At 37.7% G+C, this 14390-nt stretch overlaps 1 protein-coding gene across 2 annotated transcripts in view; it reads left to right on the top strand.

Moving 5' to 3' along the window:
* The window catches only part of LOC126174861 (uncharacterized protein C2orf42 homolog), a 231343-nt gene that overhangs the window by 135849 nt on the left and 81104 nt on the right, over positions 1 to 14390 (top strand). For both annotated transcript variants that reach the window (XM_049921260.1, XM_049921261.1), the window contains one exon: positions 931 to 1053. In XM_049921260.1, the coding sequence (XP_049777217.1) occupies positions 931 to 1053 (123 nt within the window). The remainder of the gene's footprint in view (positions 1 to 930; positions 1054 to 14390) is intronic.

Here is a 14390-nt window from a genome sequence, read left to right as displayed (position 1 = left end):
TTTGTTTCTTTAAACATCACCATGTCAATATGGGTGTAGTCTACTGAGAAAAGGAATAAAGGACTTGGGTGGGAAAATTGTTAACAGTATTTACAGGATGGTTCCATGGTGATGTTACAAACTTATGGATGATGGAGAAGGTAAGTGTATAATTTGGGTGAGGTACCCTGGTCCAGAAATGACCAAGTCAAAAGTTATAAGCAAAATCATTCTGATACCTCTGACAGTGGAAAACGTGTGCTGATACTGTTATTGTGAAGATTGTAGGGTAGGCAACTTTCAGAGGCTGTAGTATGGACCAAAACAAGAAAAAGGGTGTGGTAAACATGGACTCTAAAATGCTCACCTCAAGAGCTATGAGCACTTGTTCATCTTTGATACTGTCAAACACATCTCTTCTACTGAACAAGTGCCCATAGCTCTTTTAGGTATGCATTTTAAAGCACATGTTTACTAGACATTCTTTTGTTTTTGTGCATACTACCAAGACTGAAAGTTGGCTACCCAAATATCTTAGCAACAACAATACCTGTACATCTATTCTACTGTCAGAAGTAACAGAACATTTTTCACTTATAACTTTCGATTCAGCTGTTTCTGGACCAGGGGCCCTTACTCAAATTGATACAGTTACCTTTCTCCTTCATCCCAGAAAGTTTGTAACGTCATCACGGAATCAACCAGTATGTGTGTATGCACAGAATCTACATATTTCAAGTTCTTGTGTATGTGGTGGGTTAAATTCAACAGTCTACACAAATCTAGTTTTGAGTGTAAAACTATAGATGAGGTCCAACATTTGGATATCTGTGTTTCCTATTACCTGAAGTGAAGGAGAAGGAAGTTGTTATTGTTTAAATAAACATTGACAGTTAAAAGTTGTTATGCCCTGTAAATGTTTCCAAATTTATATTGCCCTCAAATTTCCAGGTACATAGTTTGGATGTACTTCAATCTGACCCTGTCGAAGTACAGATACGTGATATTGACGCAGTTGGAGAGCTGACATTTACTGAGACAAGCTTATTAGGTGACACCACTGCTCCACTTGAGGTGTGTTATTGCTAATAGTGTGTTTGGTGTTTAAAATCCCATTTTAAATAAAAGAAATGCTTGAAGTGTAAGAGTCTTTTGGTATTTAGTTTGTAAAGTATTTCCTATGCATTTTATTTTAACTGTGAAAAGGTAGACATTTGAAATATACTTGAAATTTCAGATTGTAATTTGTGAAGTGACAAAATTTCACATACTGCATTTTAACAAAATGTTTTTTATCTACATGTCAATCCATACAAATAACACCGGGAAAAAACATCCATGGAAATCTCTTATTATTGACTTCTATATTACTGTAACTGTTCTTATGCCGAGAATAACTTGAGCACTGATGTATTAAATCTTTAGTAATTGAGTTGAATTGTGTTTAATAAAACTACTCACACACCAGACCCTGCATCCCACACCACACCGCACCACACATATTGTCTTGAAGTGAGAACTGAGACTAAGAAAACTTTGCTGCTGATAAAATCCTTACATAATAAATCAGTTTAATCCAAACTGTAGTCCCGGTGGACACTGCAAAATATTGATTGCTTTGTAATGGGAAGTGAATTTGCTAAGTTTGAACAATTTATGTTATTGCCTTGTAGGTTGAAAAACTGCCAATTAGTTTTAAGAATGATGACCATGTTAAATACCATTCCATTTAGTGATTATAGTGGTTAACAATACATGAGACAGAAAAATTGCAAAAAGCTTCTAATTGATGAAATAGAAAAAGCTAAAACATGATTGACTGAGGTACAAATGAGAAGATGCAACTAAAGGTGTGGCTTAAAGGCCTTGTTAAACACCATTCTTTAGCAGAAAAAGGCAAAAGCAAGGGTGAGATTTTTCCGAAGAAAGGGAGGGAAAAGACGTCATTTTGTGTCCTGAATCCAGAGAGAGACAAGGTATGAGATAATCCAGAACACAAGAATCACATCTGAAATTTACATTCAGAATTACAGTTATAATCTGGTGAGGTGCCACACGTGAAAGATGGGAGATAAACTTGTGAGATATCATTGGGAATTGTAAATATAAACTAAAGGAGATGAGTGAAGGACAGGATTCTATTTGGGGAGGATGGAGGGGAAGATATCATGAGATTTAAAGATTCAAAATGACAAGAATAAGCGCTCCACAATAATACTGGAACTGACAGAGAGACAGAAAGCAGCGTTTAAGTAGAAAAGCGGAGGAAGGAAAACTGTAAAGTAGAATTGAGGACCATTGTGGAAAGTAGTTGATGTAAATTAAAAAACTGATATGGCAGGAGCCAACATATTTGGGAATTGGGTCTTATCCCAGTGTTAAGGTAACCAGCCAAATATATATGTTACCTGACGTATGAATGTGTCAACAAAACCTTGTCCCCTCAACAGCTGGATTCCTCTCATCCATGAGTCTGAGTGACTCACCCTTCCTTTTTATCAACCCCACCTTACCCCTCTCTCTTCCCTGACAAATGAACTAATAGTTCCAAAAGCTTACTTTTACAAGTGACTTCCAGCAGTACTAAGTATTCTGCCTGCTATTCCGATACTGACCATCAATTCTGTCTCATAATTTTAAGGGTTTCTCAAGTGTATCTTTCCTTTGTTCCAACAAAATATACTTTGTCACTTTTCTCAGCATCCCTTCTTTTTTTCCAATATTTAATTAATACAATTCAAATTTTACATGTTCTAACTCTGCTTGGTTTTCACATAAGAGTTGAGAGTACATAAGTCTAGAATAAATTGCTAGAAATATTGTCCAAGGGTGCACTCACTGTTACTTTTAATCCAACACAGAAGGTAAGGGTACACACTGTGTCATTGAAAGTTGTTTTGAAAGGTGTGATCATTGTAGTTTTTATCCTGAAAATATGAAATGGAAGAAAAATCATTTTACAAATGATTTTAAATAAAACCTGTTTTTTCTGTCTTAAATTGCAGTGTTTCTTCTCATTTCGCAATGTCATAAGAAATGCTTTCATTCATAATTTCATTCTGCTACATCAAAATATTGTTTAGCTACCTATGTTCATATAATTGTTTTGTTAAATGTAACATCTATGAATCTTGATAGTATACGTCCTCTGTTCCATAAAACAGAAGAAGTCTGTAAAAAGACACTCAAAACATTTTAAAATAGTAATTTATGATAACAAGTAACATCTGTTATAGTAATACTGATACGCTATGAAAGGCATCTTTTCATTCCCATGTTGGATCACCTGTGATTTGAAGACAGATGTGGCATTTCATGAAGGTGATAAGTCCGTTCACAAATAACTTAAGTGAAAAGATGTCAGGTACACCAATACCTAGATAAACTTCTGTGACATGGAGAAGTTACATAGTTATTCAATTGGATTCTGGTGATTGTAGAACATCGTATAATGAAGAAATGGAATTTCTTAATGTAGTTCTCGCACAATATGTCGGATAAGTACTTTGAACATCGACACCTTTCTGAAAATAGGCAATCAAAAATATTGAACAAGTATGTTCAAAAAGACACACATCTACATACCAATGCTAAATCAAAATGTGTTATAATTTGGTTGAAACAGAATATTGTAGAGAGAAACCTTTCGTAAGAAACAAAGTCTGCACAATGGTTCGAACTTTCAACACTAACAGTTTCTTCAGTAATAAATTCAATGTCACTTCGAATTATACTTATCTCGTTGAGATGAAGAAACAAAGCATGCACTACATTACATGTGCTCACAATGATAACATGTAAACCAACAAGTAGAAGATGTAAATGTTTAGAGGTGATTTTGTAGCATACAGTTGCAGTAACAGGAATGGTGAAAAGCTCACTCCTTCAAAAACAGGTTTGGCCCAAAAACTGCTGTCAACTCTGCCAGGAAAAGTATTATTTGAAAATAGGTCTTACCTGGTCGAATTACATATCTGGTCCACTACCAGTTGGATCACATAGCAGTATCCAAACAAACCATAGAGAAAGAGGACACAACATTGATGACTTTTTAATAGGACACTCATTGCCAGAAATGTGGAACATTGGCACATATCAGAGGAGCAATGGTAAAATTGCCCCAAAGCATTGGTAAAAATCGAGGAGGAGAAAACGCACATAAGGGAAAATTGGTATGCCAGATTAACAGAGTAGTTAAATGTAAGTATGGGAAGAACTATAAGAGTAAAGACAACAGTAGTAAGAACTTGTTCCGAATCTTTACAGCAGTTGGAATGGGCTGCAAACCAATTAGTATGGTGACTGCTTACAAAGAGAACCAGCTGTGAGTTCTAGTCTGATGTATTGAGGAGCTCCTAAATTGTGAGAAATAAACAGAACAACAGTTTTTTTTAAAAAAGTTACACCATGGAAAGAGAGCTCCAAAAACATCAGAAATGGATGAGAGGGGAGAGAGAGAGAGAGAGAGAGAGAGAGAGAGAGAGAGAATGAATCTATTGTACAGTTGGTGTGTGTGGGGGGGGGGGGGGGGGGGTCATCAGGGAAAGAAAGAATTTGAAATCAAATGCGATAGATACACACAAATAGGCACTTAAAGATTTGCACAAGGTTGTCAAAGAATTTTGGAAATAAGGAAAGACAGTGGTTGGTGAAAACAGGTCCACATCCAAGTGTTACATAAGAAAGCACACAAGGCAAATAGCTTTGGATATATTGACATCTCTTTACCACCAGTTACCTACAAACCACTACAAAAAGTTTGAAGTACTGTTGAGTTAAATATTAAAATGAGTAACCTACAGAATTGACAATTAACAAGCTAGGTTGAGAGAAGTAGATAGATTTCTACCAAGGTTGCAATCTGTTAAAGAGTCCTCAGAATTGGAATGCTGACATCATTAAAACAGTTGAGTATTATGGAATGCTTATTGGTTTACTGCAGGCATTAAGTTTGCAAATGACATTTCTGAGCTCTTCAGAATTAAAATAATGGCTTGGTAACATATGTTGTTTTACTAATCATTAGAATTTGGTATTGGATAAAATAAGAAGAGAATGAATAAGGAGAAAGGAGTATGGTGGCATGATGTTAATGGAAAATGAAGATTTGAATTATAGTGCTTCACTTTTACTGATAATATTAGTGTAATTTTTAAGGATGAAATAAATGCAAAAATAGTTTTTTTTTAAATTCTCTGTGAAACTGCTAATTCTTGAGTGAATGATATCCTTACAAACACTGAACATAGGCGCAATGAAAAACTTGATAAATGTAACTGCTTGGTAGAATGGATCTGATTACTTGGACTGAATGAAAAATCAACAAGGAGAAATTAAAGAATGTGAACTAGGAACACAAAACACCCAAAACATTACAATAATGTAATTTGAAGCATTACAAGCAAAAATTACAAATTATGCTACACAATCAAAGGAAGGGAGGACAGTTAGGTTTTAATGTATACTATTGACAACAATGTCATTACATATCATGTTCAAGTTTGGATTAGGAAAGGATACAGAAAGAAATTGACTGTGCCATTTTTAAAGTAACTGTGCTGGCATTTATATTAAGTAATTTAGGGAAACCACAGAAAATCTAAATTTGAGCAGCTAAATGGGGATTTGAACTGCCATCTTCATGAATGTGAGCGTATTTTTGAAGCTAACATCTGCATTATGTTTGCTCGGCTGTTCAGATGTGTTCTGTTGAGTGACTGTATTTATTCAGTTTTGGATTGGAAGAGACCACTCACCAAAAATCAGAAGCATTGAGTTGTCAAAGGCAAACACAAAAGAAAGAAGCTAGCTTTTGGAGTTATCCTTTGATGCTACAGTAAAATACACATTTTATTTTACTCTGGCTCGTCAAAGGATAACTCCAAAAGCTAGCACATATTCTTTCTTTAGTGTGTGCATGTTGACAACTCAATGCTTTTGCTTTTTGGTGAGTGATCTCCTTAAATTCAGCAGTATTTATATTCTACAAGAATTTGCTACAACATGTATTTATTCAGTCATTGATTGAAACAACTCATCGCCATGATAACTTGTATTTGACTGGAGGTGATTTGCTTGTTGGCATTGGCCATGATGGGTTAGTAAAGTGGGGTTTCTGCTCCAAAATGATGTTACAGTGAAAAAGGTGAACTGGCAACTGGCTCTTAGATCTTCCCACTTTTATTTTTAAGGGGAGGGTGCTTTCTGTCTGCTGCCTTCCCCCCCTCCACCTCAAACACCCTCTGTGAGCTTGCAGTTTTTGCTTGTCCCTTGTCACTAGAGAGAAACTGGCTAACAGTACATTAATGCAGAGTGTATTTGTTTTCTGTTATTTACAATTAGCCACCTTCTCATTTACTTTAATAAAGTGGATGAGATGATATACTTCCAGAAATGGGTTTAATTTGGAGACTGAAAAAGTGAAAAATTAATCCTCAAAATGTGTGATGCTATTAACTTATGGAATAATCAGGACTGCACAACACTGTAAATGCAAGTTAGCGCCACAGAAGCTCCTAATCTCGGAAATGCAACACACATAGAAAAGGGTGTTAGTGTTGGTTCTGTTGGATTACTTCGTATAATTTGTGTACTCTGAATGTTTCCTCAAAATTTTTATTTGTTACTTTTCCTTTACTGATTATAACCTCTTCGTAGAAGTTTATTGAAAGAAGAAACTGAACAGTACATCCACAGAAATGATATTGACTGTTTAATGCTTTTCAACTAGCAGTGATTTAACATTAGTCACTGAACATGCAAGTTAAACTTTGCACTGGAAGTCACTGAACATGCAAGTTAAACTTTGCACTGGAATTTCATTATTTAGTTACTAATGTTTTAAGTTATTTTTCTGAGAAACAGGATTGTTTCATTAAGATTTTCACACTCCTTTGGAGAATTATTTCAGTGCCCCAATCTGCGCCTGTTTAAAATAATATTTGACAAATTTACACATGAGTATCTCGCAAATGAAAGTAAAAATATTTTAAATAATTTGGAAATATGTTGAACAATGGAAAATCCAGGATGGAATGTAACAGTATTATGACAAGGAAAATTGTTACTCGCCATGTAGTGGAGATGCTGAGTCGCAGATAGGCACAACAAAAAGACTCTCACAATTAAAGCTTTCAGCCATTGGCATTCATCAGCAATATACACACACATGCACGCACCCACACACACACACACACACACACACACACACACACACACAAATACAAATGCGTGTGTGTGTGTGTGTGTGTGTGTGTGTGTGTGTGTGTGTGTGTGGTGTTGATGATGAAGGCCAATGGCAACTCAGCATCTTTGCGATATGGTGAGTAGCAACTTTCCTCCTCATAAGATTGTTGGAAATATGTTGGATATTCTGGAAGTACATTCAACAATTCTTTGAGGTTAAATTGCTGTAATTGTATTTGGAACCCCAAACCAAACTACTTCTGAGAAAACAGTTTACATTTTTGTGAATGTATTCTGGCAGACTGAGGAAGGCTTAAATCTGTGGCTTTTTTGCAATTTGGTGCCATAATTGGCAAAGTATATTTCCTGGTTGAATTTTTAGTGGGGTTCATCATAGAAAGTTTGAAATTATTTTCCCATGAAATACAGAAGGATTATTATCTGAGATAACCAAGCAGCTAAAGCTCTTCATTATAGTTCTCCAAATAATGGAATCTTAATATCATTTTGCTAACCAATTTCACATATATTTATTTGAGAGATGCTGAAATAAAAGAAAACAACCACTGTTGGATGAGTGTGTTTGGAGAAGTGTCAAAACTTACTTACATTACCTTAGTCACAGGGTTGCTGTCCTCAACACTAATGCACTGTTTAAAATCCACTGGTATGTACTATGGCTCCTTCCTTTATAGTGGCACTTATATCAGGTCCACCTCTGCTAGATTGCCTGTACATTCTTCGTTTACTACTACTGACGGAACTGATACTTAAAATGTTGACCAAAGAAAAGTGTTCCTATTGCTCGTTGATAGCTTCATGCTTCTTGAAGTATAAATTAATTTGTGGTTATCTCATTGTTGTTCATGACATTATTTACATGAATGCACTTATGGGCAAAAAAAGCTTTTCCACTTTTTATCTTTACAGTTTTATTTAACATATACTTTGTTCAAAGTGTCCTTTTCCTTTTTTAGTTATATTACTTTCCTGTCAGGTATATAAGCCATTCATAAGATGCTATGTCTATGATGTCATTTTGTTTTCATAATCAACATAAGTTACTGTGTAGAGTTCTGGCTTGTAGTCTCTAATTCTCGTCCTCCATTACTTGAGTGACAGGGAAACTGTCACTGTACCTTTGGAATATTCCCAGTGCCTGGCTAACTGCAACCCAAAAATGCTATGAAATATTTTAACTGATTCCCCACTTCACTTGCTAAGTTAGAAGAGTTAACAGGAAAGAAATGAGGAGGAGGGAAATGATGAGGGCAATTTTAAGACCAGTAATAAATAAAAATAACAGTTGGACAATGAAAGAGCACAGAAAGCAGAGTGAGATTAAAATTATGTGGACACTGTCTCAGACTGAAAGGCAAATTGACCAAGAAAACCCCTGAAGTTAAAGTTAAAAATATGGTATGCTTTATGGAAGAGCCAGGATAGGATTTTAGGAGGCCAAAAACGAATCAAAGACTATGTAAAAAAAATTATAGACTTTGATTAACAGACAAACTATGCAAAATTGAAGCAACATGAAAGTGCATCTTAAAGGGACAATATCTTGATGAAAATAGCTTTTTAACAACAGCCGACATTTATAATCCTGGGGAAAAGATAACAGTCATGAGAAAGATAACCTTTGTTGTACATTCCAAATGAAGTAATGAGAGACAACTGCTCCAACAGCATTTTGGGATATTTGATAAAATAATAACTTCTACAATTTGTAGCTCAGAATATTTCAAATTAGTGTGTTCTGCAAGAAACATAGGACTTGAATGTAGAGGGATACTTGAGCTAGTAGGGATTAATGAAGTGAAATAATGAGAAATTACTGAATGATCAAACATAGTGTACCAACCATATTTATGAATGATATTATAGGAATCAGAGTATTGATAGACTGAGAAGTGTCGCAAACAATAAAATACCATTAAAACATTAAGAGTGATAGAGCTTTTCTTTTATAAATTGAAATAAATCTGACAGGCCAATGCAGTATGAGTTCACATGCATGTCACTCATGCCTGTAATAACAAGTTGTAACTAACATTATATTTAAAAACAGTTATGGTAGAAGAAAGTATAAAAAAAAAAAAAAAAAAAAAAAAAAAAAAAAAAAAAAAACCCAACCCTAGAGAGTTAGTGGGGTTGTGTAAAAGTTAGGAATTCAAATACTGAACTGTGTAACTTACCAAGTGGCTGATCTGAAATTCAGAGGGTTAGAGAAAAAGAACCACCATATTTTGGAGTGGAATACTTCTAAATTATTAAGTGGTCATTTGCTTTTGAAAATTACAGAGGATCTTTTATAGGAAAAGAAATGACACTCAAACCACATCAATCAGAGAGAAATGAAATTTCAAATACCAACATAATATTATTATAATGCAAGCTATGGAATCGAAAAATGTGGACAAGCAACCACTTGCCTGGAGTTAAATAGGTAGTGGTGTGAATACTTCTCTCCTTCCCTCCCTCCCTCTCTCACCCCTCCTGCCCGCTCTTGCAATGACGGGAACAAAAAGACTTGCCGCAAGCAAGTTAACACAGTAAACAGAAGAATTACTTAGCTCGTATTTCTCAAAGTGAATGAATACTCATTGCAAACATTGCACCAAGAAATGAGGTCTGGCTCTCAGTGTCAACAAGAAAGAGGCTCCCTGAGCTAAAGCACAGACATGGAGTCAGAGCTGTGACTAAGTGATGTCTCCATAGCATTATGTAGTAAAGAGGCACTAGTGGGCTGAATGCCTGCCACTGGCCATTCTGAATCGCGGCAGCAGAGGGCGCCCATGGTACAGAGTGACGGGGGTGGCTCAGTAGGTGCATACCGTTGGGTCCACCAGATCTTGTGCGACTGTTATCGGCATCAGATGGAAACCTGGAATTCTGTTACCAACCTAAAGAAGCCAGCGGGGTCATATGGATATGTGATACCACACTTAATATTTTTGGATTTCAGAGGTGTGTCTCCACAGAAAATGTAATTTTTCAATTCACAGACCCCATTATACGAAATTTAAATGACAAATTATTTACATCTGGTATCCTGTGTTACTTGTCAAAGGCATTTCATGATGGAATTCACAATATTCTCTTAGAGAAGGTCGAGTACTGTGGTATCAGAGCTCTTGCTGGTTATTGGTTTTCATTCTTGCTAGCTGAAAGGATGCAGTGTGTTGCATTAAGAGACTTGGGGAGTGTACACAGCGAAACAGCACTTCAGAATGGAGAATAATCACTACATATTATGAGGTTTGTTGTCAACAGTCAGTCTCAGTTTGAAAACAACAATGGCATTCATAAACAAACTCCACTCAGCCCTAGTGTGACACAGAAAGGAGCAAAGTATTCAGCCATAAACATATTTGGCCACCTACCCAGCAATGTTGAGAATTTAATGTATAACAAAATTAACTTCAAACATATACTGTAATTGGATAGATAAAAAATTATCTACTATCCAGGTGGCAGCAGGGAGAAACACATGTAAAGTTGTAGAAATTTGCAAGCTTTCAGAGTCACTGGCTCTTTCTTCTAGTAGAAAGTTAAGGAGAAGGAAGAGAGGTGAAAGGTAAGCAATGGTGAGGTTTAGGAAATGAGGAGAGGTCTGAAAAGTCACAAAGGTCCCTGGGTTAGGGGACATTTACTTCTAATATCATTTTCACACACACACACACACACACACACACACACACACACACAAAAGGGGCATTCAAAATACATTTTTTTTCCCCTCAGCTAATTTTGGTTGGGAAAAAAAATGCAAAATTTGTTGTGGAACATTATGGAATATTCCCGCTTCAGACCCTATAATTTCATGATGTTCTGTTTGGTGGCGGTGCTATACATAGCTTTCAAAATGGTGTCTGTAACAGAGCTGCGTTCCAGGCAGAGCTGGCACTGAATTTCTTTTGGTGGAAAACAAGAGCATCAGTGATATACATTGGTGCATGCAGTACATCTGTTTAGACCTGGAAGTTAACTAAAGCATGGTGACTTGTTGGGTGAGGCATCTATCATCTCAACAAGGCCATGCAAACTTGTTCGGTGTTCCATGTGCTGGTTGACTGCACACAGCTATGACTCCTGCCATGTTGGAACATGAAGGAATGCAAATAGGGTGTCATTGATGATATCTTTATGATCTGGACTCTCTCCTCATTCCATCACAACATCAGTGCCTTCTGTTCAATTCATTTCGCTGGTTCTCCTCAACCCAGCATGGACATTGACCACCTCTGAGGGCTCCATCTGCACCTGTCCACATTAGACTCACCATCCAACATCAGTATTTGCATTTTGACAATTGCCATCTGGCTGGAATAATTAAACAACAGTCTTTGTCAGGGCTTTTATTATGTATAACCATATAACCAAGTCCTGATATGAGGGACATCATGCCCAAGATCCTTTCCACCCCTCCTAAAGTGGTGTTCCATTGCCCACCCAACCTCCACATCATCCTAGTCCACCTCTATGCCACTCCCAATTCCAACCCCTTGCCACAGGGGTCTTATCGTTGTGGAAGACCCAGGCGCAAGACCTGCCCAATCCACCCACCTAGCACTTCATATTCCAGTCCTGTTACTCGGTTAGCACATTGGACTCGCATTCAGGAGGACGACAGTTCAAACCAGCATCCAGCCATCCTGATATAGGTTTTCTGTGACTTCCCTAATTGCTAAATGGTTTCTTTGAAAGAGCACAGATGATTTCCTTCCCCGTCATTGCCTCATCCGCTGGGACCAATGAGCTCTCTGTTTGGCCCCCTCTCGCAAATCAGCCAACCAACCAATCCGGTGACAGGCTTATCCTACCCTGTCAGAGGCCGAGCCACCTGTGAATGCAGCCATGTGGTGTACCACCACTGTTGCAATCATTGTATAGCTTTCTGTATTGGTATGACTACCAACCAGCTATCCACCAGGATGAAAGACCACTGCCAAATTGTGGCCAAGAGCAAAGTGGACCACTATACTGCACAACATGCAGCTGAATGTAACGTGCTAAACGTCAATGGCTGTTTTACAACCTGGGCCATTTGGATCCTCTCCTCCACTACCAGCTTCTCTTCACCCCCAGAATCATCCCAGCCTCAACCTAAGGTAACCCCCCCCCCCCAAACCAACAATTTCCTCCCCCTCTGCCCTATCAACCCCTCCATACACATGTCCCTACCCTCTTTCTGTTCTGCTCTCTGCCAATGCACCCGGATATGTATTCCTTTCCCTGCACCTCTTCTTTCTGTTCCCTTCTTTTCTTTTCCCTCTCTCTCTTCCTACACTGCACGAAGTAGCCTTGTCTGCCACCTCTAGTCCCTGCATGCTTCTCCAAGCAGCACTGTTTCCTTTTCCTCCATCCATACCCTGCTTTCCCTCCCCCTTACCCACCCTACTACAGATTGTTGCTACTATTCAACATGTTTCAATTTGTCTGGCCCGAGCAACCAGAGTTAGCAGTTGTGTGTGTGAGGTGTGCCTGCTTGTGTAAATGCATGTGTGTTTCTCTTTTCTGTAAAAGGCTTTAGTGGAAAGCTTAATCATAACAATCTTTTTTCATTGTGTCTGTCTGCAACTCAATGAGTGATCTTTACAGTGAGTAGCAACCGGTTCTTCCATACGTGTGAATTGCAAAGAATCTCACTTGTGTCAATGCAGTGTGATCACATGATGCTGTTTTGGACTTTGTTGAAGCTGCAAGGTCTAAATTAAAGCATATGATTATAAAAAAATCAGAATCCATTCTTCTCACACTGCGGCAACTGTTTGTAACTGCATAATTCTGTATCGTCATGGTAATGCACTTATCCACTGAGAAAGGACTGTTACTTTATAATCCAAAGAAAATCAGTTGGTTTCTCTTTACTTTTGCCACCTGCCCCCTGCCACGCCACGCCCCCCCCCCCCCCCCCCCCCCAAAAAAAAAGGACCAGTTTGGTCTTTTCCACGATCACACTTATTATCATCTTGATCAATACAGCCCCATCTTGCTAAATTTACCTTTGGTCCACTAACTCCAAATCCCAGTCTATTCAGGGACTTGTCCATTCCTCATCATAGCCAGGAGGTAAAGTTTCAGAAACTTTTTGAGACAGGGAGACCGGTAGGTCAAAGCCCTCCATTGTTGCAATCAGGCTTTTCATCAGTGGTTCTAAGTGCCGTTGACATTCTAAAAAGAAACTACCCCTTGACTACAGTTCTTGTGGTTGTGGTTTGTGCACATACAGAGGATGAGTTCTATGCTACTCCACTAGTTTTCTTTCCTCATTTGCAGCTATTCTCTTCAGACAGAAAACGGTAAAGCTACTTGCCTTAACTGGATTTCACGTAACCTGTTATGATTATTCAGGTGTCATTCAGAGGTATGTCAACCTGTTTGGCATGTACTGAATGACACCAAACAGGACCTGCTTACTCTTCAATAGACTAGTGTAGTGCCATTACTGAAGTTTGTATAGTTTCAGGTTGACTACCCTCACTGTGATCCGTCCAGTTTCCATAGAAGATTGCTCCAGGTGAGAACTTTCGACTTGCAGTTTATGCAGTGCTTCTTGAAAGTAACAGATCTATCAAGTGTCATTCCCAGATATTTTGGAATATCACAGGGTTCCAGTTCAACACCCGATTATACCATCTTTAATTTGCAGCTAGCTTCCCTGTTTCTCAAATGAAAAGTACACACGTGGGACTTTGAGCGATTTGGTTAAGTTGGTTTGAGTTGTAGTATATGGAAAGTTTTTTAAGGGCATTCATAACGGTGTTCTCCACTGATTCAGAAGTTTTGCTCTGGGTGGCTAAAGTGAAGTTATCAGCATACGATAAGCTCCTGCTATTTGGTGCTATGGGTTTCTCATACATTTATATGTTGAACAGAGTTGGAACCAGCACACTTTCCCGTGGGAGGCTGTTTTTCTGTGGTCTCCATCAGCTTCACATTCCTTGAAAGTCAATGAAGACTCTGCAGTTGTGCAAAAGAGTGCTGGTGAGCATAGTTGGTCATTATCTGCCACATCAGTTCACCAAAAACCTGCAAACAACCCAATATTTTTTAGGCAAAGTAAAAACAAATTTTGGTTTCATTGTATCAAAATATGATGGTAAGCTTTTTGCAGAGATTGAATTTTATGTAACAAAGTAATCAACTAATAGTTATGTGACAGGCATGTGTGTAATAAATGGAATTGAATTTAATTTGATCCTGTAGCATTACATTGTGCA

This window comes from Schistocerca cancellata, chromosome 3 (genome assembly GCF_023864275.1).
Source record: "Schistocerca cancellata isolate TAMUIC-IGC-003103 chromosome 3, iqSchCanc2.1, whole genome shotgun sequence".
Lineage (NCBI taxonomy): Eukaryota > Metazoa > Arthropoda > Insecta > Orthoptera > Acrididae > Schistocerca > Schistocerca cancellata.
This window is presented reverse-complemented; position numbering and strand designations above follow the sequence as displayed.